Raw genomic sequence first — 27,015 nt, forward strand, 5'->3', positions numbered from 1 at the left:
ACCCAGAGTCAGTTCTCCTTCCATCACCATATATTTGATCCCCTTTACCCTCATCACCCACCCCCCACCCCCTTACCCTCTGGTAACCACTAAATTATTGTCTGTGTCTATGAGTTTTTGTTTCTCATTTGTTTGTCTTGTTCTTTTTGGTTTATATACCACATATCAGTGAAATCATAGGGTTCTCTGCTTTTTCTGTCTGACTTATTTCACTTAGCATTATTCTCTCGAGATCCATCCATGTTGTCACAAATGCTCCTATATCATCTTTCCTTAACGCCGAATAGTATTCCATTGTGTATATGTACCACAACTTCTTTATCCATTCATCTATCGAAGGACATTTTGGTTGCCAAGACATGGAAACAATCAATTTACATTCTAATTACTAGTTACAGCAAAAACTATTTTGTAGATCGTTAGCGAAGAGAATAATTTTAGGGAGGGGTGGGTAATTCCCCAGCATGGAAGGTTAGAAGGCTGGTTAGAGGGAGCCACCAAGGGCTGCTGCTTCTCCCCTCTGCACCCCAGCAGGAGGCTGCATCTCAGCTCAAACTAATATGCAGAATCTTGTTGAATATTCTTTGGGGAGAATAACAATGTGAACTTACTTTTCCTCTTACAGTAATGTAAGCATAAGATGTCATTTCTGGCTAAAATGAATGAATTTATAGAATCAAAAAGGTCATTTGGGCTAAATCCATATTTTCTCCAGAATTCTTACAGAGATTTCTAAGGGGGTTATAATTAAACATGAGAAAGGCCCAATACTTAGGGGGGAAAATGTTATCATTTTAGCAAAGAGTGTGTTATGAGAGTTAAATAAATATTGCTGGGCAGAACCATTACTAACACAACTCACAACAGCAAATTACTTTGTCTTTAAGTGGTTCTCATTTTATGTATATATTTTGAAATAATTATTACTATTCTAAAATTTAGAACAGAATAATATATATATATATATCCTATAAACATTAGAAAATTTAGACTAGAATATTAACATTAAGCTTGATATTACCTGTAATATTTTTCATTATAATTGCACTTTCTAATGATCTGTAACTAATAAAAAGCCATTTACACCATTACTTTTTCACCATCATATTTTGTGATGAACTGATTAATAATTCTAGACCAACAAAATGAATATTTCAGTCAATTAATTTTATATTTATAACCTATGATCCTGGACTGCATATTTATGAAACTCAAGCAAGTAAAATAAAAACAAAACAAAAAACCCTATTTATTTTTCACAAAAATGTAGATCACTTCAAGAATTATTTAAAGTGAATAAATGTATTAAAACATTCATTGCTTAGAAGCTAATTTGTGAGGGTTATGAATTTATGAAGATTGTGCCTCCTGTGGTCTCCATGGCAACAACAATAAAACAAGTTAACAGAAGAAGTTTCTCTTAATCTCTGTGAAAGGGGTTAAGGCCTTTTTATGATATTTTCAAATTTAAACTATCAAATCAAATTTCCATTCAGTCGGCTTCAAAGATTCAAAAGGTGATCAATACACTTGAATGTAATGTTCAATAACCAAATAACCCAATTACCAAATTTAGTGCCAGGCTCAGGTGTCTTTATAGCATAAAGATAAAACTGATGTTTTAGCTATTTCAAACATCACCAAACTATTCGTCAATACATTTGCATAATGAACCTATACCCTCAGTTTTTTGTTTTTCATTCTACTAATGAACATTGGCTACATGGCCGAGTTCTCTGGCTGCTAGAGGTGGAGGCCAGGTCACACTAATGGCAATGGGAACAGACTGAGAGCTGGAAAGATGGTGGCAGAGCTCTCACCCCGGCATTTGGGCAGTGCTCTCCGCCGAGTCAAGTAACTCTGAGGCCCTGTTTCGTCCACAGTATGTCCTTTTCCCCTCCTTCATGCCCAGCCACAGTTGGGTCGGCTCTAAAGCCTCCCAGAGCCATAACACGTAAGACCTCTCAGGAACAGAATTCACTACAGTCTAAAGGTTCAAAACTTAGGCACGGTAGCAGTGCGGGGCTGCAACATGAAAATCGTGCGGTCCCAAACTTAAATCGCTTCTGCATAAGGAAGACGTGAAAGAGTTGCTGAAAGTAGTTTCCGTCACAGGATGGGCTAGGCAAGGGCTGCTACACGTTCAACAAAACCTTTTGCATTACTTCCTGGTCACCCAGCTAAACATCATTTCGCAGCCTCCCTTGCACATGACTGAGTTATGGCCAATGGAACAAGGGAAGAACTGTGTTGCCTATCATACAAACTTCCTGTGTGACCCGCCCTATCTCCTCATCCCTATTTGCCAGCTGGATGCAGCCGATCCAGCAGAGAAGTCTGAGGGCCTAGCAGCTGATGGAAACAGCTTACCTGAATTACCACACTGAAGGCTATCCTCCAACCTAAATCATCCTCATTAGACTTTACATGAGAGCAAAAGATAAACTTTAATTGTGTTAAGCCATTGACCTTTTAAGATTTGATTGGCATAGCAGCTAGCCATACTCTAGTACAATGGGGAAGGGGAAGCAATTTTATACAACATGACATTTTTTATCCTTAATGCCGTGGCCAATGCTGCCCCCTTTTTGTTAAAACTACACTACTACTTTTATTTCATTTTTAAATTTTATCTATTTTAAAGATTTTATTGGGGAAGGGGAACAGGACTTTATTGGGGAACAGTGTGCACTTCTAGGACTTTTTTCCAAGTCAAATTGTTGTCCTTTCAGTCTTAGTTGTGGAGGGTGCAGCTCAGCTCCAGGTCCAGTTGCCGTTGCTAGTTGCAGGGGGCGCAGCCCACCATCCCTTGTGGGACTCGTGGAGTTGAACTGGCAGCCTTGTGGTTGAGAGTCCACTGGCCCAGGTGGGAATCGAACTGGCAGCCTTCGGAGTTAGGAGCATGGAGCTCCTACCGCCTGAGCCACCAGGCCAGCCCCTACACTACTATTTTTAATGGAATGATGGCTCTTGATGTTTACTAGGTAACTAAAAAAATAGCTATTTTTCGTAGAAAAACAAAAGGCATTGTAGAGGTTCAGAGAAGGGAAGAAAGGTACAAATACATAAAATGTCTGACTTTTAGTGACCTAGTTGCATAATAATACATGTACAAATCATGCAAAACATAAAAATGCAGGCAATAATCTCTTCCTAAACAATCAATGGATGGAAGAGATTATCCAACAATTAAAGGAAATAAGTAGGCTAAAATAATATTATACAGGATAATTACAATCTAAATACATAGTATTTTAAATTGTAAAATTAGAAGAGAGATCTCTATTTACATAAGAAGCCTCTCAAAATTGTTATAGGTAAATATAACTTCTTTAAAAAAAGATAAAAGGAGCCAGTAAACCATTTATGAAAAAAATTAATCAATAAAGTGATAGTAAATAGCCTTTAACAGCTAATCTCCAATATACTTCTGTTTATTTAGCTTAAGGAAATAATATTAAAGTTACTTGTCAGTAAAATTTATAATCAATGTGATAGTAACTCTTTCTCCCAGATTCCTAAGAAATTAGATTCTTGAAAGTTTTATTTATTTTTATTTCATTTTTAGAAAAGTTCTTAATGATATACATTCACATTTTATTGGCATATTTAAAATGTATAGCCATGCTAGACATTTAAGTCTGACTAATGTGAACTTTGAGTATTTAAAAGGAAACTAAAAGAGTATTAGTTTTGAATTTTTACTTTATCTTTTATAATTTGAAGAACTTTATGATGAAAATTAAACATACTAAAATTTAGTTTAAATAATAATACAAATAAATATCATATTTAACATCCAACAAACTACCAACTTCCAATGAACTACCAATGACCATTCTAATCTGTTCACTTTTTTCCCTTCTCTATTTACAACAATGGTTTTAAAGGTTAAAAAAGCTGATGTTTTTTAAAGCACATTCTAAACTATAGAGCACTATATGAATGTAGTATAGGATATCATCATTCAATCTAGATTACTTGAGGATAACGTCATTCATAACTTAACAAGCAATAACATATGAGATTTAAGCTTCCTTCTTTCAACCATCAATCCCACCTTCACATCCAGGAATATGAAGATTTGGAGACACTTTCAATTATTTAAATAACATCTGTATAAGTATGGTATATCACCCTCACTCCCCACCCTTTTTTTTTCTCCAAAGGAAAATAGAAAGGAAACAAGGATACAACCACTGAGTAAAACTATCAATTAGAAGGAGGCCCAGCTTTATGAGATTTCCTATGAGTCACACAGTCCTATGAAATTTCTACATGATCACTACGCCATTTCAGATTTATAAAAGTCACATATTGCTACAAAGCTTAACATTAACTAATATTACTGTCTCCGTAATCTCTCACTTTTCCCATTATATTTTTAAGGTAGTTATTAAGTGCTACTTAGGAAATAAAGAAAAATGCCTTTTTGCTGTAACTGATGTCTTCTGTCAATTCAAGGCTTTCAAGTATATGGCGTAATTTTCTGAAGATGAGTGTATTGTAAAAACCACTTTTGTAACTGGCAATTTGTACTTCTTAATCCCTTCACCTTTTCCACCTAGTCCCCCAACTTCCCTCCCATCTGGCAACCATCAATTTGTTCTCTGCATCTGAGTTTGTTTCTGTTTTGTTAGTGTGTTTTTTAGATTCTTCATATAAGTGAAATCATGTGGTATTTGTCTTTCTCTGTCTGACTTATTTCACTTAGTATAATACCTTCTAGGTCCACCTATGTTGTTGCAAGTGGTAAGATTTGACTAATTCAAAAAGATATTTGTATCCATATGTTGCTGCAGCGTTATTTACAATAGCCAAGATATGGAAGCCACCTAAGTGTCCATGGACAGACTGGATAAAGAAGATATGGTGCATATATACAATGGAATATTACTCGGCCACAGAAAATGACTGTCATTTGATTTCACTTTATTTTCTAAATGTGTACAGTGATACCATTATAATACTGTTTTTGTCAATTACACCGTTTTGGGGAACTTAAAATTTTTTGGCTAGAAAAAGTTCTATAAAACACGATGTGAAAAATTGGCTTTCATTAATAAATCGCCTTTTCTTGGCATACAGACAAAACGTAAAGGAGGTTTAAGGTTATAGATTAAATATGAATATTAGGAATTGGGTTCAAATGGTCACTAAATGGGAAAAGAGATAAGACATTGGGCCTACACACATTTAAATTCCTTAATAAACTTTACTTCATAAAGTCTTTAAAGATTAAACTCACAGATATTAGCATGACATCTAGAATATTAGAAAACATCTGAAGTCACTTCATGTCTAAAACTAATTACATCATAGAGTGGTTATTCTACCAAAAAATTCAAATATTCTCCCAGTTCTGAGAGTCTGTGGAATGAAATTGTTAATTCCTCAGGCTCTGAAATCAGACAGACCTGGTTTGAATCTGAACTCTGTTACTTATCAATGTCTTAGGCACATTGTTCCTTCTCTTCAAAACTCAGCTTTTTTTCCTGCAAAAAAGAGATTAATAGTGTTTACCTCCTCCCACTTCTGTGAGAATTAAACAGCATAATAATGTGTGGATACCACTTAGTCTAGTGTCTGATACAGTGTTCATTCAATAAATGTGGTTTGGATGTTGTTGTTACTCGATTGTAGCCAACAGGCCCAAACTGCTGATTGCAGGGCTATGGGATACTAGCCAATATGTTACTATGAAGTCTATAGTGTGATGCTTTTGGTTTTCCAAAATCTGTTTCACACTGAATTTTTTTTTCTCATTGTCATCAAAAGAAGCATCCTCTGCCACCTAGTGGCTCCTTATGACCAGTCAAGAAAAACATAAAAAGACACCTCCCAAAATAATAATAACCCAACATATTTATTTTAAACAAAAGGACTATGCTGTATGGAAAAAACTGCTTAAATTTAAAATATTCAAATATATTTTTCCATAATATTATACTGGTCAAATTGTATTTGAATATTTAATTGTTACTAGCATCTCTGCAGAGTGACTAGGAGTCTTGATGGCTTTTAGGCCACAAGTAAGTTCTTTGGTTTCTTCATGGCAGAGGGGAGCCATAAACATAAGGACTTTATCTGCTGTGCTTTTAATATACAAATATCATAGATGCAGACTTTAAAAAAATGTGGAGCTCAGGGACCTTCTGTTTCTGTTTCTTAACCTGGCAGTAAGAACAATTATTTTATTATTATGCTTTAAGCTAAATATTCGATGGTGAAAGAAGTTCGTTCTTTTCAACGAACAGTTTTGGGACAACTGGATATCCATATGCTACAGAATGAAGTTGGACCCCCTATCCTATACCATATATAAAAATCAATTCAAAATGGATCAAAGGCCTAAATGTATGAGCTGAAACTATACAACCGTTAGATAAAAATATAGGTGACCCTGGATTAGGCAATAGTTTCTTAGATTTTGCACCATAAGCACTTCCATTTCAAGGTGTGTGCCCGTGAGAAATGAGAACATTATGTCCACGCAAAAAATTGTACATGAATGTTCATAGCAGCATTGTTCATAATCAAAGTATAGACAAAACTCTAGTGTCCATAAACTGATGAATGGATAAACAAACATTATATTCATACAAAATGTTATTCAGTGATAAAAGTGAAGTACTGATATATGCTACATGGGTGAACTTTGAATACATTATGCTAAATGAAAGAACTTAGTCACAAAGGACCACATATTGTATTATTCCATTTACATGAAATATCCAGAGTACACAAAACCAAGGAGGCAGAAAGTATACTGATGTTTGCTGAGAACTGTGAAAAGGGTGGTTGGGTGGAAATGGGGAGTGACTGCTAATTAATATGGGGTTTCTATTTGAGGTCATGAATATGTTCTAAATTTGATTGTGGTGATAGTTTCACAACTCTGGGATTTCACTAAAAACCACTGAATTGTACATTTTAAGTGGGTGTACTATATGGTTATATGAATTATATATCAATATTGATGTTAAAAAAAACACAAAGAAACCCTGCAGACTCCAGAAAAAAATATGGCATATATAAAAGCTGTGACAGTGGAATAAAGAGACAGGTTTGAAATCAGTTTAGGAGTTAGAACCACAGGACTTGGTGACTTATTTGATTAGTTAGGAGGGTTTACCTGGTTTTAGTAACTCAAATAGTATTTCCTTGAGAGCTTTCATGGTAAGATGGAGCAGGGAAGCTAGATCATCAGTGGCTCCTCTCCCTAAACCTAATGAAAGAAACCAAAACAATGAAAAACGAGCTCTCAGAGGGAAAGAAACCAAGTCAGATGGAACACCCACTGCTAATTCTCTAATGTGACAATGAGTTTGACATATTCAGGGAACCACTGAAGTGTAGCAGGGTAGGCAGGAGGAGAATGAGTACTACATGAGGTAGCAGTTAGGGAGGTTTCAGATCATGGACTTTTTAAGCGACAATAATGAGTTTAAGGAGTATGGATTTAATTTTAAGTGCAGTAGGAAGCACTTGGAGGGTTTTAAGAAGTGGTTTGATCATATTTAGAGAATCAAGAGAGGAAACAGGGAGATGAGTTAGGAATCTATTTTTGTAGTGTAGGCAAGAGATGATAGATGTATTTGGGTGCTGGCTGTGGGGAAGGAAATAAGTGGTCAAATTCAAGATATGTTTTGGAGGTAGAGTTTATGGGACTTGCTGATGGAGTACATGAGGAGGGAGTCAAGAGACTAATAAAGAATTAAAATGTAAATTTTTGTCTTAAGCAACCTGATAGGACTTTTTATTGAAATGGAAGACTAGGAGAGGGAGAATCAAGAATTTTATTTTTTGGCCATGTTATTGTGAGCTGCTAATTAGCTATCCAAGAGATGTCCAGCAAAAAGTTAAATATATGTTAATGCTTCCAGAAAGGTGGGTGCTGGAACAGGCATTTTGATGGCTTTTAAGGCCGGAATTCAGGTTTTTGAAGGAATGTGTGGATATGAAAAGAAAGAAGGGACCAATACAGCATCCTGGGGCAAGCCAATGTCTGGAAGTCAAGTAGAGGAAGACCAGCCAAGAAGTTTCAGGAGCAGCTAGTGAGGAAGGAGAAAAAACAAGTAAATGAGGCTCCACAGAGGGGAAGACAACAAAGCATTTCAGGGAGGGTATGGTGACTAAATCGCTGCTGGCAGTCAAGTAAGATGGATACTAAGAAGAAAACATCGGTTTTGTTAACATGCAGATCACTAGAAAGCGAAGGGTGGGGAAGTGGGCCAATTGGAGTGAGTTTAGGAAAGAATGTGAGATGAGAAGGTATAATGGCAACCATTTTCATTTGACTGATTAATACTTTCTCAAGTCGGTGCACATTTTGAATTGCATTTGTACTTACAAATGCTTGAGAAAAAAACTCAAATATTTGTTACAAGCCTGTGTCTTGTTCCACTTGGATTCCTGATCTAGCATCTCTTTAACAACTGCATTAAAAAATTGAAGGATAACATACATTCTAAAGTGCATAAGGTGCACTAATCTTAACATGTGCAGCTCGATGTTTTACATAGGTGTGCGCCCGTGTAACCTGTGTTCAGACCATTATACAGAATATAAAGGGTAACTAATAAGGTTCCCATGTGCACCTTGCAGGAATATAATCTCCCAGATGTAAACCAATATTCTGACTCATACAAACATCAAATTTACAAAGAAATCAAATAAAAAAACTCTGCAGGTCATTTAATTGGAAACTGCATTAGTGTAAACTTACCAACTGGCTGGAGTTCAGTATAAAATGCCAATCAAGAGTCCAGACTTTGAACCCTGGACTCTTCCAAGCCCGTGCTCACTTTCTACACGTGCCCTGTCCGCTCTTTTCCTTCCCAACGATGCTGGGGTACACCCTGCGGTGGTGAGAGACCGCTTTTCGGTCATGCGCACTAAGGGTAGGCGCGCTTCTCTCGTTCCCTACCCAGCCAACCAGGACACGGCTTCCTCATGCGCACTGAGAATCCTCTAGGCGCGCGCGCCTCGCCGTGCGCATGAGCAGATCAACCCTCCAAGGCGGAAGTGAGGAGCTGCCGCGGGGAGGTGGGGGCCGCCGCGCTTGCTGTGGGGTGGGCGAACTGTGGCCATGGCGCCCCCCAGGAGCCTCGTAGATCCCGTGGCAGTGCTGCTGCTGTTGCTTTGGGGGGCTCCCTGGACCCACGGGCGGCGGAGCGACGTGCGCATCGTCACGGACGAGAACTGGAAAGAGTTGCTGGAAGGAGAGTGGATGATAGAATTGTGAGCAAGGGGCGGTTGTCTCGGGGCCCCTCGGTGGGCTGGGCGGGCCGAGGTCCCGGATGCAAGTGTGGACACGCGACTTCACCCCCATACCCGCAGTGAGGGCCCCAAGTTCCGGGGGGAATTGCCACTCCAGACTGCGGAGCAGCGACTACGAAACGGCCAGATTCCCCAACTCCTCTGCGGTCCCACCCCTTCCTCGTTTCTTGCCGGGGAGTATTTTCTTTTTAAGTGTGCGCTCTGTAGTGTCGGGTCTAGGGCGGGGATTGCCGTCCCGTTCTCAACTCTGATTCATGGCTTTGGGGTGGGGGTGGCTGGGGTGACTAGTTCCTATACAGTTATCTATTTTACAATGGTCTCTCAACAAACGGACTTCGGGACTTATTTTCACCCAACTTGACAAAAGAGGACTTTGAGCAGAACCTCTCTTCCCCTGTATGTGATTATCCTTAAACGGTAGCCCATTTACAGTGTTGGAACTTGGGACTCTTTTTAAATTTTATTTTATGGAGTAGGTATATTTTTATTTTAATTGCTAAGTAAGTTCAAGATGGGTTATTTTTAAATCTTCGTTCTCGTTATCGGGTTTTTAATGTTTCATTGCGTTTCTCTTTCTCCACGTCTCGTTTTTCCTTTGCGTGTTTTTGCAGCGTACTGAAATGTCCCGGGTTGTGACTCTTACCGCTAAGCGGTAGTGCATTACAAGATAAAATTAATGTATGAGTGTGCTTATAAACTCTGTTCGAAGAAAATCATGTGTCTGGTGATTCCGTTGTAAGGTCCCTTCTGCACTGGTAGAAAAACTGTCTGGCTTGGCTTTAGTCGCTAAATTGGTGGTGGTGGTGTTACTGTTATTGATACTGATGGTATTAGTGATAGCAGTAAAAAGCAAAAAAGCCATCATTGAGTGTTAAATGTGTACTAGACACTGCTAAACATTTTAAATTCATTATTTAATTCTCTTCAAGTTCTATAAGATAGATCTTATCTCCCACATTTTACATATAAGAGAGAGATACCTAAAGACCTAATTAACCTGTCCAGATACTGGTCTACTGCTTCCTTTCAGTCCCCAGAGCCTAACACAGCGTAGGCATGCGGTGATTGTTAGAACACCCCTCTTTGTGTTTTCCTATATCTTTGGGTTGCCAGTTGAGGAGGCAGGTGAAGGTGGACATCATTAAGGGAAAATCCAGAAGGCTAAGTCACTAACCCATGGGTCATAAAATCAAGAAAGTCATAGCACATTTACATAGAGGATAAGATGGGAGAAATGTTTATAGTATGCATATAATCTGTAAATTGGTGAAATGAATTTTCAGGCACTGTTGAAGTTGCAGACGAGAGGAAATACAACAAGTGACAGCATTTGATTTTTGTTGTCATGAGTAACTTGTCTTATATTGTGCCTATAAAATATTCAGTTTCGTAAGTAATGTGTCAAGCAGCAGTGATTATGAGTTTATATGCAAAATACAGTCAAGCCATTACTCAAGGAGATTTTTAAAAACTCAGTTTGCTCAAACTACAGAAATAACATCAGTCAAAAGTGAAGTATAAGTGAGTGGTTTGAATTAGAGCATCTGTGAAATTTGAGTATAAGATAGTACTTATTTTTCTGTAACCTACTGATTTTGAGGCTGTGTTTTAAAAACACTTAAGAAACAAAAGGAACTTGAAAAAGGGATCAGTTAGTAGTGCTAATGATAGTTATTACAAGTCAGTTATCTACATTAAATCTCCCCCATCAGAAGTTTTGTTAGAGAGGTATTTTCATTGTAGTACAGTTCATTGTTACGAACTTCGGCTTTTATGTGTGGTACTAGTCTTGTTCCACAATGCCAATTACTTTTAGGAGTTTTATTTTCAATAAAATAAGTTTTATATATAATGGAATACAAAACTACTATTGTGTTCAGCAGGTATACTTTATTCTTCCTGGGTCCCTCCCCCCTCCAAAAAGAGAAAACAGAGGCAAATTATAAGATAATATACAATAAAGTGGAAAAATTAAATCCTAGAGGAAAATCAGGGCTTTGAAAAATGCTGAATACTAGAGGAGTAATTAAAATGCTAATATGCTTGGCCATGGATTTGTAAATCCAAGGTCTTAGAAACAGGCTGACCAAGGGGTGTTGTTGGACTGCCTAGTGTTTGTGTGGCATAAGTTTTGAGGTAACATTTTTATGTAAAAGTTCAGAAGTTCAGAAGTTTTCAGCTTCTTTTACATAAGAATAGCCTGCCATATTGGGCCAGCAATCCCCTGTGGCAGTCATGCTGAGTAGTGGATTCACCATAGCCCTGGTGCTTCCTATTTTTCTCATACTAGCACTTTGTATTTGTTACTCCTGCAGTGTAAAATTATTAAAACTGATGAACTCCAAATTTGGCTTTGAGTTTTCTCGTGGCCACATTTTAATAGAGAAATTCAAAGATTTTTTTAAAAGAGCTAGTTTGCATGTGAGAAAGTTATTGTGTCTTAGAACTTATTCTCAGGATTACTTTTACGTGATTAGCATCAATTCATAGTTCTCGATTGCCAGAGTGTTAGGCCCACACTTAAAACTTTTTCATCTTCACAGAATTATCCACTTTGCTGTCTTGCTTTTAGTATAAAATTTCTCCAGGAATGACACATTTTAGAATTTATCCAATATGGTTATGTTAGAGTGCTTAACTTTTTCTTTTTTTTAAACTATATTTCTCAGTTATGCTCCATGGTGTCCTGCTTGTCAGAATCTTCAACCAGAATGGGAAAATTTTGCCGAATGGGGTGAAGATCTTGAGGTTAATGTTGCAAAAGTAGATGTTACAGAGCAGCCAGGTACTGTAAATCTGTGATTAGTTTTGTTTCTTTGCAGATTGGGTTTGTGTTTATCTTGTTTTCCATGTTACCTGGTCTTAACTGTACCTTTCATTAGGTTTTGAAAACATAACGGTCTGCATCTCGTTAAAACTACTCACCCACTTCCGTGATGGGGACTCAGTGTGCAGTGGCTGCAAACAGTGGATTCCTTGGTTATTTGTGCAGCTCATTTCTTTATGTGTTGTTCTAAGAGACCTTGGAGACATCACGCTCCCCCCATTCTTCTCCACATAACTGCCTCCGATCCTTGTTTGCTTTGCATCCCAAGCCCCAGCTACCATGTAAGATGCCTTTGAGAAGTCCTAGAATACTGTGGTCTGGATGGACATTGGCCAAGCCATCATTTATATCCATACCAAGCTTCAGAATAAGGAGCATGTGGTTGAGGTTCTTTGTAGTGTCACGTTCCTTGACAAGTGGTCTGAATAGCCATAATTGGGTTCAAAATTTAATACCTGTGATTTGAGGACGTGGGCTTTTAATTACAAAGTCCACGTGGCTGTGAGGTGAAGTCCACTTCTGTCTCGGCGCCCTGGACAACTGGTAGACCCTGCCTGCCCTAAGGATGCTCCTTAGTCTACCCTCATCTTACCTATTCTTGATCAGTATACCAGGATTCTTGACTCTGCCCCTATTCCGAATGGTAATAATAGCTAATATTTATTAAACACCTATTACAGGTATGCTCCAAGTGTTTTGTATTTATTATGTAATCCTTACACAGCCTTGTGAGATAGGTAATAGCCTCATTTTACAGATAAGAAAACTGAGGCATAAAGACATTAATCTGTTATATTAGTGCTTAACACATGCATAATAATAATGTTAGCTGCTATTGTTATTGCCCGTCTTATGATTTACAATATTTTGCATTTTTAACACCTTAAACTCAGCCTTTGTTTTCTGAATGTCAAATACAATTTGATTTGATCTTAGACCTTTCTAAGACTACTGCTATATTGTGGTGTCTCTTGACTCATCACTAGTAGTCTTATCACACAGTGGTATAATTGATCAAATACACACACACACACACACACACACACACACACACAAGAACACACACAAACACACGGTGCCAAAAAAATGTAAACACATTTTAAGAAAGGAAAACTGTATCAAAATTGTGATACTCAATATATACCGTCACGTTTGACTTCTGCAATTACAAGAGGTGCTCAGAGTGGTTACCATCAGCATCCAGACACTTCTGATTACAGCGAACTACTGCTTGAGCAACGTTGAACAAAGTGTTTACTTGTATTCATTTTTTGGCACCCCTGGTGTGTGTGTGTGTGTGTGTGTGTGTGTATTATATTCACTTTTTAATTGAGGTAATGTGTAGTAGTATTTTGTAGTTGCTTTAAGTTCATAATTGGATTTTTAAAATTGTTTATGTTTTAAAGCTCAACTATTTGGGTATAATTTCATATTCTTTTCCTATTAATATTTAAATAATTCAGAATCAACTTTTAGGTAGTAAATGATTGGTCCATACTAAACTTCCTGTGTGTTCTTATATTTATTTCTAATATTTCTTTTATCATTTGTAGGGCTGAGTGGACGATTTATCATAACTGCTCTTCCTACTATTTATCAGTAAGTATTTGAAGAGTTTGTAGTTACGGAGAAAGATGCTTCATAGTGTAATTAGAAGAGTAGGCCTCTGGCCTGGATCCTGTTTAAAGACCTTTATTTTCAGTAAGTACCGTATTTTGCAGTGTATAATGCGCACCCACGTTTTTAGCCCAAACTTTCAGGGGGGAAAATAAAAGTCTTTCCTTTTAATTTTTTAATTCAAATTTTTATTTGTTTACATTTAAGTACTTGTTTTTTGTATTATAAAGGAATTTTAGCATTTGTTTTTTTAACAAATTATGCTACAAAATATTTTATATAACAAATAATTACAAAACACAAGAACAGGTAGGTACAAGGGACTAGAAATTTTATGTACCAGTAACAAATTTACAATATTTATGCATCATAGAAGGCCAAGAACTCTTCGTCGTCGTTGCAAGTTCATCTAAGTTCAACAAAACCGGTTATCGTATTCCAGGGTATTATTTTGCAAACGGATATCATTGTTGATTTCTAGAGTTACACTTTTAACTCATAAGCATAAATACAAGAATTAAAAACATTTTTATATCGATAATGGAATTAGTACTACCCATGTATAATGCACATCCTTATTTTTCCCTTACAGATTTGGGCAAAAAACGTGCGCATTATGCATGGCAAAAATGCGGTGTATTAGAAGGCTCATTTAGTTATTGGTGCCTTGAGATGGATGAGTGATGTAGGAAACAGTCCCTGATCTCAAAGATTTATAATTGTTTTGGAAGGTTATACTCACATGAAATGGTTTGATAGTATTCAGCATAGTAAATGTTTTTGAGCCCAGAGTTGTGGTAAGTTCTATAGGAAGTTTGGTAAGGGAAAAATCACTGGGCTGGAGTGGTTCCTGGAGAATACGGGGTTTAAATGCAACGTTGGAGGTAGAATTTTCAAAAGTGCAGAGTACATTCCATCCTGAGGGCAATTTCATAAACAGTCATAAATAGAAACATGGAATGTTCCAAAATTATCTAAGAAAGTATGGTAGCTCAGCTTTGGGGACAGAAGCAGGTGAAACGGTTGGGTATTAAGTCAGAACGAACAAGATTCTGTAGTCTTCAGTATCAAGTCTTTGAGTTTAACTTCTAAACTGGGGATAGGAAATCTTGAATCTGTGTACCTGTCCTGTACCTTAATGTTTATCCAGCTGGTGGGTTCAATGCCAGGGAGTACTGCTCTCTTCATGGAAAGTTATGGAAAGAATAATGTTGGCAATTCTTTGTCTGTATTTCACTTTTCTTTTGTCTTTTTTTTTAATGTATTGGGGAATGTTGGGGAGCAGTGTGTTTTTCCAGAGCCCATCACCTCCAAGTCATTGTCCTTCAATCTAGTTGGGGAGGGCTACTTGTGATTGTTGGTATGATTGCTACTTGTGCATATTAGGAATGACTGTAAAATGAAGTTAAAGAAATAGCAAAACAAATACAAAGTTTACTTGGTGCTGGTTAATATTTCATTCTGATTCTCTTTAGTTGTAAAGATGGTGAATTTAGGCGTTATCAGGGCCCAAGGACTAAGAAGGACTTCATAAACTTTGTAAGTGAAAAAGAGTGGAAGAGTATTGAACCTGTTTCATCATGGTTTGGTCCACGTTCTGTTCTGTAAGTATGAGGGATTTTTGTCTTATTTATTTCAGAATTAATTGGAATGGAAATTTTGTCTGTGTATATAAATAATGCATTCATACTCAGTTTTAATTTTTGAATTCTTAAGATGTATTCAGATTTGCTATGTAATATTTTTGGTTTGACTCTGTCTTCTAAGTTAAACAGATACTTTGATCCTTGTTAAACTAGGAGACCTGTAATAGAATTAAGTTGAATACCTTTTCAGGAATGTTTTAGCTCTGTAGATATGGTCATTTGTCTGATGAAAACCTAAAAAAGTCTCCTTAAGAATGTGAGCAGTGTAATGGGTAAAGCTATCATTTGAGCTTAATAGTTGAATAAGAAGCCTCAAACATGTACCTACTCATCCCACCTTTAGAGTTTAGTTCTTCATTTAATGTGATTGAATTATTCCACCTGTCTGATAACTTTTTGTCTGAATTGTATGGTTGGACAGTGACCCTGATGGCATGACTAACCACTGTGCTTTATGTATAACTAGAGGGTAGCAGCTTGTTATACAGCAATAAGGATGAGAGAGAGCATGCATGTTTCCTGTTAGCCCTTGGTGTGGCTAAGTATCTCTTCCTGTCCCTCAGCACACTTGGCCTTAGAGGATGGGAGTTTGGAATTCCAATGATAAAAGAAATAAAAATGTGCTGAATTTGGGGAGTGGAGGAAAAATCAGTCCTAAGTATTATTTTGAAATAGAAGTCTATGTTTTCCACCATTTCATCACACTTCTTTTCCTGTGAAAATCTCTGAATTGATTTGTCCTTTAGCTGTCGGAATCCCCCCACTGAATCACCATACCTAACCCAATTAAGACACCTGGTATACATGATAGAGTCTGGTTCAAAGTGATGCTACACAGTACTTTATGTTTCAAGTCCTTGTTCCTCATCCCATTTTGAATTTTAAACAACAGAAGCAACATGATTAAAGTTCCTTTCATGTTGAACTGAAAATGTAACTGATTTTTGTTTTTTGAAATCTCATCTCATAAATGAATCTCACCATTTCAGTAGAAGAAGTGGGTTGCTTTTTAAGTCTCTGTTGAATCCTCAGGGCAGCAGTCCATACCTTTTTTATTGGTGTAATGAGTAAGGGATATTCCCTGTGTCAGCTCCGCAGGTTCAGCAACCCAGTGACTGGAAATTGGATTAGGTCGTATGCATACAGGACTTTTGTCTTATGTGTGAATTGGTTTATGTGTTGGTATAAGAACTTCCCACTAGAGGAACAACAGTTGGGAAACAACAAACGCTTCTTATTTTTGGATCATGCCTTTTTCTAAATGCCCATCTAAACTATTTTGGTTTAATTACGTGAAAAAAGATAATTACTTTTACTCGTATGACGACTTAGCATTTATTTCCTATATATTATTTTGTGTATCGTTAAACTATATCAAACAAATGCTATTGTACATTTTATTTTAATTTTAATACTGAAGGGGGTTAATTCTTAGGTGGGAACCATCAGCTCAGTAAGTGCCTCCAGTTCTTCCTTCAGCTCTCTTCGCTGCTCGTTTGGATCCATTTGCTTTGCAGTATGCCTAACCTTAACCAACTGGTTACGCAGAGCCTGTAATCTGTTATTCAGAGTATATTGGAGAAATCATCAGATGAAAGGGGAAAGGTTAATGTGGAAGCAAGAGCAGAAAAGGAAAAAAATTACCGTGTTTTATTTATGAGGACATCGCATAGTGGCAATAATTCAGAAACTTAATTCACATTAACAAGTCTTTCTATTGTGGGCTTGAAATTAGTGCTGTATCACTAATCTTGATTAAAACCAGCAATAAAATCTGGCCTGTTGGAGAAATTATTGAGTGAAAAATAGAAGACATAGCTATACACACATATACATGTTTTATTTCAAAGCGGTGTATCTTATTTCATTTTTCAATAATGTCTCTTTTATTTTAGGATGAGTAGTATGTCAGCACTCTTTCAGCTATCAATGTGGATCAGGGTATGGGCTAAAATTTTATTTCTATTTTAAACATTTTTGACGCTATTACTTTTTTTAAATGACCAGGTTTTTAGTTTATTTATTTTTTCTTGATTTTAGACTTGCCATAACTATTTTATTGAAGACATTGGATTACCAGTGTGGGGATCATACACAGTTTTTGCTTTAGCAACTCTGCTTTCAGGACTATTCTTAGGACTCGTAAGTATTTTATTTTCAGGGTACTAGGAAGACAAATATTATAAGATTTGATAATTTCATATAGTTGCATGAGCTTTATTATTTAGATTTCTTATGGTTATTTTTGCAGTGTATGATATTTGTGGCAGATGTCCTTTGTCCTTCAAAAAGGCGCAGACCACAGCCATACCCTTTCAGTAAGTATATTTTTATTTTTTTATTATTTTCTTCTTTTGGATTCTTTTTTCCCTCTCCTTTTCTCCCTCCCTCTTTATCTCTTTTGCTCCCTCTTTCTCTTTTAAATTTATTTTTCAATTACAGTTGACATTCAACATAATATTAGTTTCAGATGTACAACATAGCGGTTAGATATTTATATAACTTATGACGTGTTCACCCTGCTAAGTCTAGTACACCTCTGACACCATACCTAGTTACTACAGTATTACTGTATTCTCCGTGCTCTAGTTTACATCCCCATGATGACTAATTTTATAACTGACAATTTGTACTTTTTAATCCCTCCCTTCCAGCTTAGGTTTCTAAATATGGAGTGGTGGTTTATATCGGAAGGGGGGGATATATATTTCATGTAAGGATGACAGCCCAATGGACTTTAGAACAGAGTTATTTTCTTGGCTTTTATAATGTGGAGAATTTTAACATTGTATATAACTTTAGATATTTAATAACATTGATCTGATATCAATTTATTTGAAAATTCATGATATTCATGGATCCGTTCGAATGTACTTGAGTCAAAAAGTTGAATATGTTCTACTTTTGAAGTAAGTCCTTTATTAGTATAATATCACATTTGAAGATTCTTCTTTGTATGGTATCCAAGTCTAAGTTTTTCTGGTAGGATATTGGGAAAAGCAATTCCTGTAAGTTGATTTAAGATTGGCATTAACACTGTACTACCAGTTTATATAATTTGAAATACTGCTGTCTGCCTGAATAGAATTAGCTACCAATCATTTCTTTTCAGTCTTGAAAATTATACTGTTATGGAAGTCCTCCTATTTGCTGTTTGTAAAGAACTTTCATTTTCTGTCACAAGTTTGCTTTTCAGCAACTCGAAAGCAGACTACATAAAAGTGATACTCTTTCTATTTTTGTGGTTAAGGAAACTGAGGCTCAGAGAGATGAACTGTTTCCCAAGGTCACATAGAAATGACAGCTGAGAGTAGAACTTAAATCAGACTCGGCCTGACATTTTCATTGTGCTGCCTTTCATGACTTAGAATTTATTGGGATCAAAACTGAAATGAAATCAGTGGAGATTGCATTTACAGTATATCTTGTTGGTTGAATAACTAATAGGTTTTCATTTCTTAGATAGTTGTATTTATACTATGGAGGACATGTATAGGCGAGGGAATCATTGTATCTACCAAGGGCCACTGACCTATGGGAAAAAAATGTAAGCACAGATTACTTAAAAAGACAATTTAAAAGTTGCTGAATGTACATTTTATATTTATTTCACTTAAAAACCTTAGCCCTGACAACAGATTTGTCTGTTAAGTAATCTGTGACACAACTGATAGATATTAGTCCGTACTTGAATGTGACGTTGCCCTTCTATTAGCAGGCCACATGATTGGAGTTGTTTTTCAGTATGTGTGTTTGGCGTAGATTTTGAGTTGCTACAGAAAGACCCAACTCACTGTAGCTCTAAGCAAAATAGGAATTATTGGTTCATGTAACAAGGAAATCTGAGGGCAGAGTTGATTGGGTCCTGGGGCTCAAATGTTAAGATGTTACATGTTTCTGAATTGCTCAGTTCTGTCTTTGCTTACTCTATCTTTGGCTGTTTCCAGTCTTTAGCATAAAATGATTATAGCTCGCAGTCCCAGAGTAAGAAAGAAGTGTACCTTCTCCTTACCCCTAACCCATCTTTTGGAAAAGTTCCGGTGTATTCCACTTGTGTAAAGGGCTCACTTTTTGGAATAGTCACTGTAAACCAGAGTTTCTCGACCTTGATGCTATTGACACTTATGGATAAATAATTCTTCATTGTGACAGACTGTCTTTTGTACATTGTTGGATGTTCAGCAACATCCCACTGGTCACCAGTAGCCCTGCCTTTCAATTGTGATAATCAGAATCTCTCCAGACATTGTCAAGTGTTCCCTGGCGGGCAAAATCACCACTGGTGGAGAACCATTGCTGTAAACTGTAGCGCTCAGCACAACCACATGGGGTGTGGTGTAGGAAAGGGGCTATTCTCCTCCAGAAAGAGGGATGCAAGACATACCAAACAGCAGATTGTCTACTACGTGGCAGTTTCTTCCCATTGTTTCCTACCTTACACTGTATTTTTCTCCTCCGTTCTGCATTGCCTAGGATTAGGAGCACTGTAGGATCACCGAACAGAGTAAAGGTCATTGGCCCAGTTCTGTGATATCTCAGTTTAACATGGTGTATTCTAAATTTAACTATAAACAAGCCCTCTAAAAAAATAGTGTGTGTGTGTGTGTGTGTGTGTGTACATGTTTAAAAATTCATTGATCTCTACAGTGAAGATTTGTACTTTTTTTTAAAAGAGGGCACAGCTCAAAGATGTGTACATTTTATTGTTCGTAATTGTACCTTAATAAAATTACTTATGTGGGGAAGAGGAAGAACATTTATGAAACGACTTGAAAAGAAAACATGGATAGGAGTATAACTTTCACCTGTAAATGTCTGATTCCTGTTCACCTGGGACTGAAACAAGGGTAATATTGAATTTTGTTTCAGTATGCTTATGAGCTAAAGATTCAATAACAAATTAATATAAGATAGTCAATTGAATGTAGTATATTTTCTGACAGCATCCATATTCACAGCATTCTGATTCCTAATTTCACTTCGGTTTATAAATAGGTGGGTAATTAGAATGAATTTGGTAAGTAAAATGGATCTTGTAAACCAACTATTATTTTTACGGTATCGCTTATTCTTAAAGATAACTTTTTCCTTTTAGAAATCCAAACATATTGATAAATAAATGCCAAAGCAGTGTATGGGTGTATGAATCGCGTCTTGATTTGACATGAATGCAAATCTAATGCATCACCCAAAACCATTTCTGGTCTTTATCTTTAAGAAAAATTATTACCAGAATCTTCTCAACCGTTGAAAAAAGTGGAGGAAGATCAAGAGGCTGACGAAGAAGATGTTTCAGAAGAGGAAGCTGAAAGGAAAGAAGGAACAAACAAAGACTTTCCACAGAACGCCGTAAGACAGCGTTCTGTGGGTCCTTTGGCTGCAGATAAATCCTAGTTAAGTGTTGTAAATATCTTAACATGATTGACAAAAACAGAAGATGGGTAATTTCTTTTGGTTTGAAGTGAACTGTGACTTGAACATTGCAGGATCCAGTGTCGATTAGCATTAGATTGAACAGCCTATCTTCAGAAAAGAAGAATAGCAGTATGTAAGAAGCTTGAAATGTGATTTAACAACAGTATGGTGGTTTTAAACAATTCTTTAATGTTTGAAAAATCTGGTGCCAACCAATAAGATTTGTGTATGTTTGTTTAATAATAACCTTTTCAAGTCTGAGTTGAAAAATTACACTTCCCAAGGATGGCATTATTTAAGGAGATTAGAGAAAAAGATTTCTCATTTGATAAAATTTTTCTCAGTTTCACTGTGTGAAGAAAAGAACATATTTCCCATAAATGGGAACTTTTCCCATTGTCTCAAGAAATGTGTATTTCACTAACAACTCTGGTCCTTTTAGAAATGTAGTCCAAAATTTTCTTGTAGTTTTAGATTATGCAACTAACAAAACCTACCTTCTTTTAATTAGCGTTTTCTACACATGATAATACAGGATAAGCTACTGATTTGGGAAGTTTTTATAAGTCCATGGTGTTGTCTAGATTCCTGTAAAGGTTGGTTGCCTTTTTTGTTCCTATTTTCAGTGTATGATTTATATTTTTCTTACTTACCATGAGTTACATTTTTAATTTTCCCAGTTGTCTAATATCCTAGAAATGTTTTTTATATTTTAATATGTAGTATTTTTTGTGGTTGTTTCAAACTGAAGTTTACTGAGGGTTCCTGAAAATTGAAGAGATGTCTACCTATTGAAAATTTGGTCACTCATTTTAGATTTTACGTCATTCTTGTTGGACATATACTTGGATTATTTTTTATTTTTTGGATGTGAAGGTGAATATTCCTGATTTTTATTTGATTTGGAAGAAGTCTTGGTGTTTTACATTTTGAAATTCACAGAAGCTTCATCTGATATGATATAAAGTTAGTATTCTACTCAGGAAAAAACATCTTTTATAGTGTATGTTTTCAGTGTACCTTTGTCTTCATGTACAGAAAGTTCTTAATTGATTTTACAAAGTCAGTGTATACTTGATGTGTTAAAATCATAACATTTATGTTTTTGAGAGGACAGACTTCGCATCCTCCCACACTTTCTATTGTGTGGTATTTCACAGGTAGGAATCATCGGAATGGGACATTTAATATATAAGGACATTTAGTAACTCCTTAAAGAGTTAGAACACAGAGTTTTTACTTTATAGCAAAAGTGGGGTGGGTGTGGGGTAGCAGTAGAGAACTGTATTAGCTACAAGGAGAGAACCCATAAACCACCTATCCATTATGTAATAGATGATTTCTGTAATGTCCCAGTTTGTCTAGATTCTCCTGCTGTGTGAATTCATTAGATTTACAGTTTCATAATGTACAACAGTTTTCTTTGAATGTCTCTCTTTTAAAATATTAAATATTCTACCATTGAAGAGTTTGGATGTGTAGTAATTTTGTGATGCTTTAGAAAAATATTCTAAGAACAAAATAAACTCAGCACTTCACTAAGGCTGAAGACAAATGTGCTTTCTAGCTGCATATTTAGAAATGCTTAATTTGTATTTAACATTCAAATTAATAGTTGTGTCATTATATATGTACTTGATGTGTGTAATCAAAAGGCTAGAGTCACATCTTTTTCTCTTACTTGAGGTGATAGAGGAAAATAGTACTCATTAATCAAGCCTTCTGTTTTCTAGTTTATATGACATAAATTTCAAGTTTTTAAGTAATTGGAAAATATACATACAGAAATTTAAAAGTAGGCTGCACAGGTAGAGACTTGATATTTCAGAAAACAGATCGTCTTACAGTTTCTCAGGATTGTCAATATGGACATCTGACTAACCAATTTTCTGTCACATGAGAGGCTTACAGAAACTGTATGGGATCATTTTACCTTTAACAGATCCCATTTGTTCCATTATTTAGTTTAAGGGGGATCAATATGGCCACTTAACTACATACAGATTGCTTAGGAAGGAATAAGGTATAGCACTAACATCCTGGAGAACTCTGCTCCCTCTCCCCCAAATCAGCCAGTAATCACTCAGCGCCACCATTGGAAGTATTGTAAAATCTGATCACTCCGATGGAACATGCAGGGTTCTACTACATACTGCCTAAATCAGAATGACTGACAAAAGTTTTCATGAAGATTCCATGTCTGTAACAGCTGCCATACACAGAATACCAGTTGGAGTTATTTTAAGTTGTTTTATTGGTAATGATTCATTTAGTCCTAACTACAATGTATGAGAGGTAAGCATTATATCTTTCAAGTGAACGGACTCAACTATGGCAAAAATAGGCACTATTTGAATGCAGTTCTAATTTAAAATCTCATGATTTTTTTCAGTGTGAGTATAAAAATTCTGCAACCTATTAATGTATGTTAAATTGGATTATAACTTTTAATTCTTAAAGTTTCACTTATCAGAATATTGCAACAAATACTGTTAAGAAATATCAGAATTCAGTATTTGCAGTCTTGTGATATTGGGTACTACATAAAGAATCCAGGTTATTACAGTAAGTGATGCTTTTGAAAACAATTTTCTCAAGTCAGATGTCTCTCATTCAGCTCAATGCATAAAAAGGCATAGTTCTGGATTTAGTTATGATGAAATTAACATTTTTGAGTGAACATTAACTCATTTTAGGGTTGTATAGGGTATTCTGATTCATAGTTTTTACAGAATTCTTTCAATAAATTAATTTTTTTCCTGATTTTATTGATGTATGACTGACAACAAATTCTGATGTGGATCATTTACTAATACCATGTTTCCCTGAAAATAAGCCCTAGATGGACCATCAGCTCCTGTCCTTTGGAGCAAAAAATATAAGACCTGGTCTTATTTTAATATAGGACCAGGTATAATACAATATAATAATTATGATATAATACCAGGTCTAATAGTAATTTTGCTCCAAAAGAGGCATTAGAGCTGATGTTCTCGTTAGGTCTTATTTTCAGGGAAACAGGGTAAGATAAATTAATTTGGGATGGAATTTAAATGAGTGGTCCTACTGAGTAATTGTGTAATTCTAAAAGTAAAATTTTAAATTGAATATTCTACTTACAGATTTAGATATGTTGCTATTGCGTATCTAGCAACTTTTGCATTTGGTTTAAAACCATTGAAACTAACAATAAATTTAAATTGGAAATTTATTAGTAGTCAAGATCAAATTAAATACTTGAACAGATCTAAAATATTCATTCTTGTTATTGTCTATCTGGCTCATTAATTACAAATGGGATAATATCAGTATTTTGGCCACTAATGGGATCAGCTGTCCCTCCTTTCTATGCCTTTGGCTGTGTGTGACATTACTTTTAAGCCTGTTTTCATTGTGGTATCACAACTCAGACTGGTTGTATCCTAAAAGTGAAAACATGAAAAATGGAAATATAAGAAGTCAGTTGACCAAATAGAGGTTTGATTTACCTGAAACTTTAAAAAAATCTAAATATAATTAAGAGAGTCATTTTAAATTCAGCAATAGTATGCTTCACTTTGAAGTATAACAAGTATTATAGTTAGGAATTTTTGAAAAACTTGTTTTAGCTTCACAATGTTTTTAATAAAGCATGTCATAGAAATGAGGTTACTTGAATAGGAAGATTCAGCATATTGTGACCTGGGCATTTCTATGAAACTTTCTTGAAACTTGAGGTATCTCTCTGCTTCCACAGAATCAAGTATGTATTTGGTTAGAAATTTTAAAGGCTTCTAGCTGTCTCCTTCCCCAACCCAATTAATCCTGAAACTAACAAATCAGCTGTTCCATGAACATGCCTTGTTCCATCTATTGGTTCAAGATTCCCCTCAAATCCTGTAGTCTTTCTGGCTCACAATAGTTTCTGTTTGTTTGTTTTTCCATAAGTAAACTAGTGCGAGTTTTTTCCTGTGGCAGTTAAGTCACGTTTTGTCTTGTATATTTATTTTTGCATTTATTATACCAGTTAACTGACACTGAGCAAAGAACCATATATCTCTAGGCCTCAATTAATGAGTAAAGTGATTTCTGAGGTTCTTTACCTTTAATAGGATAATCACTGCATTTGGTATGTTGTCTCTCAAATCTGATTGTTAACTCATTGAGGCTTGAAACTTATTGTTAGTCTGAGACAACGCATAGTGTTGTGAGAGACTTCTGGGCAGGGGTCAAGGGACATGGCTTCAAGTCTTATCTCTGCCCCTGACTGGGAATCTGACTCCACCTCTCTAGACATTGATTTTCCTATTTGTGAAATGAGGGTAAGTTAAGTAGTTCAGTGTTCAGGAAGTTTCTTGAAATGAACAATGAAGTTATTTAGACTAGCTTCCTGGGCAAGTTTCCTAGAATATTCATGCCATGTGAATGAATACAGTCAAATAGTAAAGTTGATGTTGACAGTAAACTGTGTGGGTGTCACTAGGTACTAATTCGCGTCCTCAGTCTACTGAGATGGGGGAGCAGGAAAAAAAGGCTATCCTGCCTTTACTATCATCATAGTAAACACGGATGTCTGGTCTTAACATTCTTATCCTTCACAGCAGAACCCAGATTTTTAAGTACCCCATCTCATTCTCTGCAGGCATGTGCTTCAGGGGAAGCTAACTCCTCACTAGGGGCAAGTTTGGGTTATTAAGACACATGGCAATCCAAACCAGTGAATGACATGGCCAGTGAACGGGGTCTAATTTGAGCCAGTGAGGAGATGGCGGCTTCTGATAAGTTTTCTTAAAAATGAGACTCAGTTCACTGTCTTCTGGAGTTTGCCATTTGCTGGATGTGATGCTTAGATTTTTGTGGCCATCTCATAGCCTGAGGATGAATAGCCAGGAGGGCGGAGCCAAGGGAATCTCAGAAAAGCAAAGCTAGAGCCCTGACAGACCACATCCTACCTCTGGACATCTTATTGTTGGAGATAATTTTCTCTCTTACCTAACCATTTTGAATAAGGCTTTTCAGTTCCTAGAAAATACTAAATTCTAAGGTATCAGCACCACTGTCACCTTTCTGGACTTTGTGAACAATGGTGTCTTGAACTGGCTTAGTTAAGTTCCATGTCTGTTTCATTTCTGAGGATGCTCTCTTTAAGCTATAGTTTTACTTTTCTCATCTGTATTCCAAGGTCAGGAAAAAAAAAGAGTTAATCTGTATATGCGGTTGAAATTTATTCACGGGCCAAGTAAGACTTACTCCAAGGGTTAAACAAAGCTCCTTTACAGGGGCTTTTATTTTTTTATGATTGCTCATTTTATTAATACTAATGTTAGGATATGCAAGCATTAGAGATAAAATCCTGGAAAATAGAAATAGTGTATGTTAGGTTCAAGTGTAGCTGTTCTGTGAAATCAGGCTTTGAGCCTGCAAGGGCCTTGTTTGCCTTTTTAAATCCTCTTTTATTTGGATATTGTGTAGTGAGCAAATTCTTATGTATCATTTTTGACAGAAACTCGAGTCTTCTGAGAATGGGAGCAATATAAGTTTGAAGGTGGTAAGAAGGAAATTTTTTTTGCCAATTTTTCTTCTTTGGGAAGGAAGCAGTAGAGGATGAGGTATGTCAATGTCTTCTGGAATTTTTTTTTTTTTTAGTCAAGATCAAATGAGATAATACATTTGAAAATGCCAATAATAATTCACAGGCAAATAGCTTGATATGGAATGTTTCTTAATCTAATGTTATTAGAGAGGATTCCAGTTGAATAACCTTAATGCTTAATAGACTATAACTTGAATTGTAACTTGAACCATTTTCAAAGTTATTTTGCCAACCTGTCAAGAATGTGATTATACATTAGAGAAATGCAAATAAAAACTACAATGAGATACCACTTCACTCTGGTCAGAATGGCTATAAATCAACAAATGACAAGTGCTGGTGAGGCTGTGGAGAAAAGGGAACCCTGGTGCATAGTTGGTGAGATTGCAGATTGGTGCGGCCACTATGGAAATCAGTATGGAGTTATCTCAAGAAACTGGAAATGGAACTACCTTATGACTCAGCAATTCCACTCTTAGGTATCTATCCAGAGAAATCCAAGACGCTAATTCAAAAAAATATAGGCACCCCTGTGTTTATTGCAGCGCTATTTACAATAGCCACGGCTTGGAAACAACCAAAATGCCCATCGGTAGATGACTGGATTAAGAAACTGGTACATTTATACAATGGAGTATTACTCAGCCATAAAGAGG

At 36.2% G+C, this 27,015-nt stretch overlaps 1 protein-coding gene across 1 annotated transcript; it reads left to right on the forward strand.

The window, feature by feature from the left end:
* The first annotated feature begins 8,995 nt into the window (after positions 1 to 8,995).
* Positions 8,996 to 26,650, forward strand: TMX1 (thioredoxin related transmembrane protein 1). Its single transcript, XM_081048354.1, has 8 exons — positions 8,996 to 9,243; positions 11,952 to 12,067; positions 13,663 to 13,708; positions 15,202 to 15,330; positions 17,268 to 17,313; positions 17,413 to 17,514; positions 17,624 to 17,690; positions 20,591 to 26,650. The coding sequence occupies exons 1-8, from the start codon at positions 9,092 to 9,094 to the stop codon at positions 20,764 to 20,766; spliced, it is 834 nt and encodes a 277-aa protein (XP_080904480.1). The 5' UTR covers positions 8,996 to 9,091; the 3' UTR covers positions 20,767 to 26,650.
* The last annotated feature ends 365 nt before the right edge of the window (positions 26,651 to 27,015 follow it).

This window comes from Rhinolophus hipposideros, assembly GCF_964194185.1.
Source record: "Rhinolophus hipposideros genome assembly, chromosome: 5".
In the NCBI taxonomy this organism is placed as follows: domain Eukaryota; kingdom Metazoa; phylum Chordata; class Mammalia; order Chiroptera; family Rhinolophidae; genus Rhinolophus; species Rhinolophus hipposideros.

What these genes read in the sequence shown, in the direction of transcription:
- TMX1 (XM_081048354.1), top strand. Translation starts at nt 9,092, where the DNA reads ATGGCGCCCCCCAGGAGCCTCGTAGATCCCGTGGCAGTGCTGCTGCTG. An exon ending in TTTGGTCCACGTTCTGTTCT is followed by an intron (nt 15,331 to 17,267) that starts GTAAGTATGAGG and finishes CTTTTATTTTAG; the next exon opens with GATGAGTAGTATGTCAGCAC. An exon ending in ACCACAGCCATACCCTTTCA is followed by an intron (nt 17,691 to 20,590) that starts GTAAGTATATTT and finishes TTTATCTTTAAG; the next exon opens with AAAAATTATTACCAGAATCT.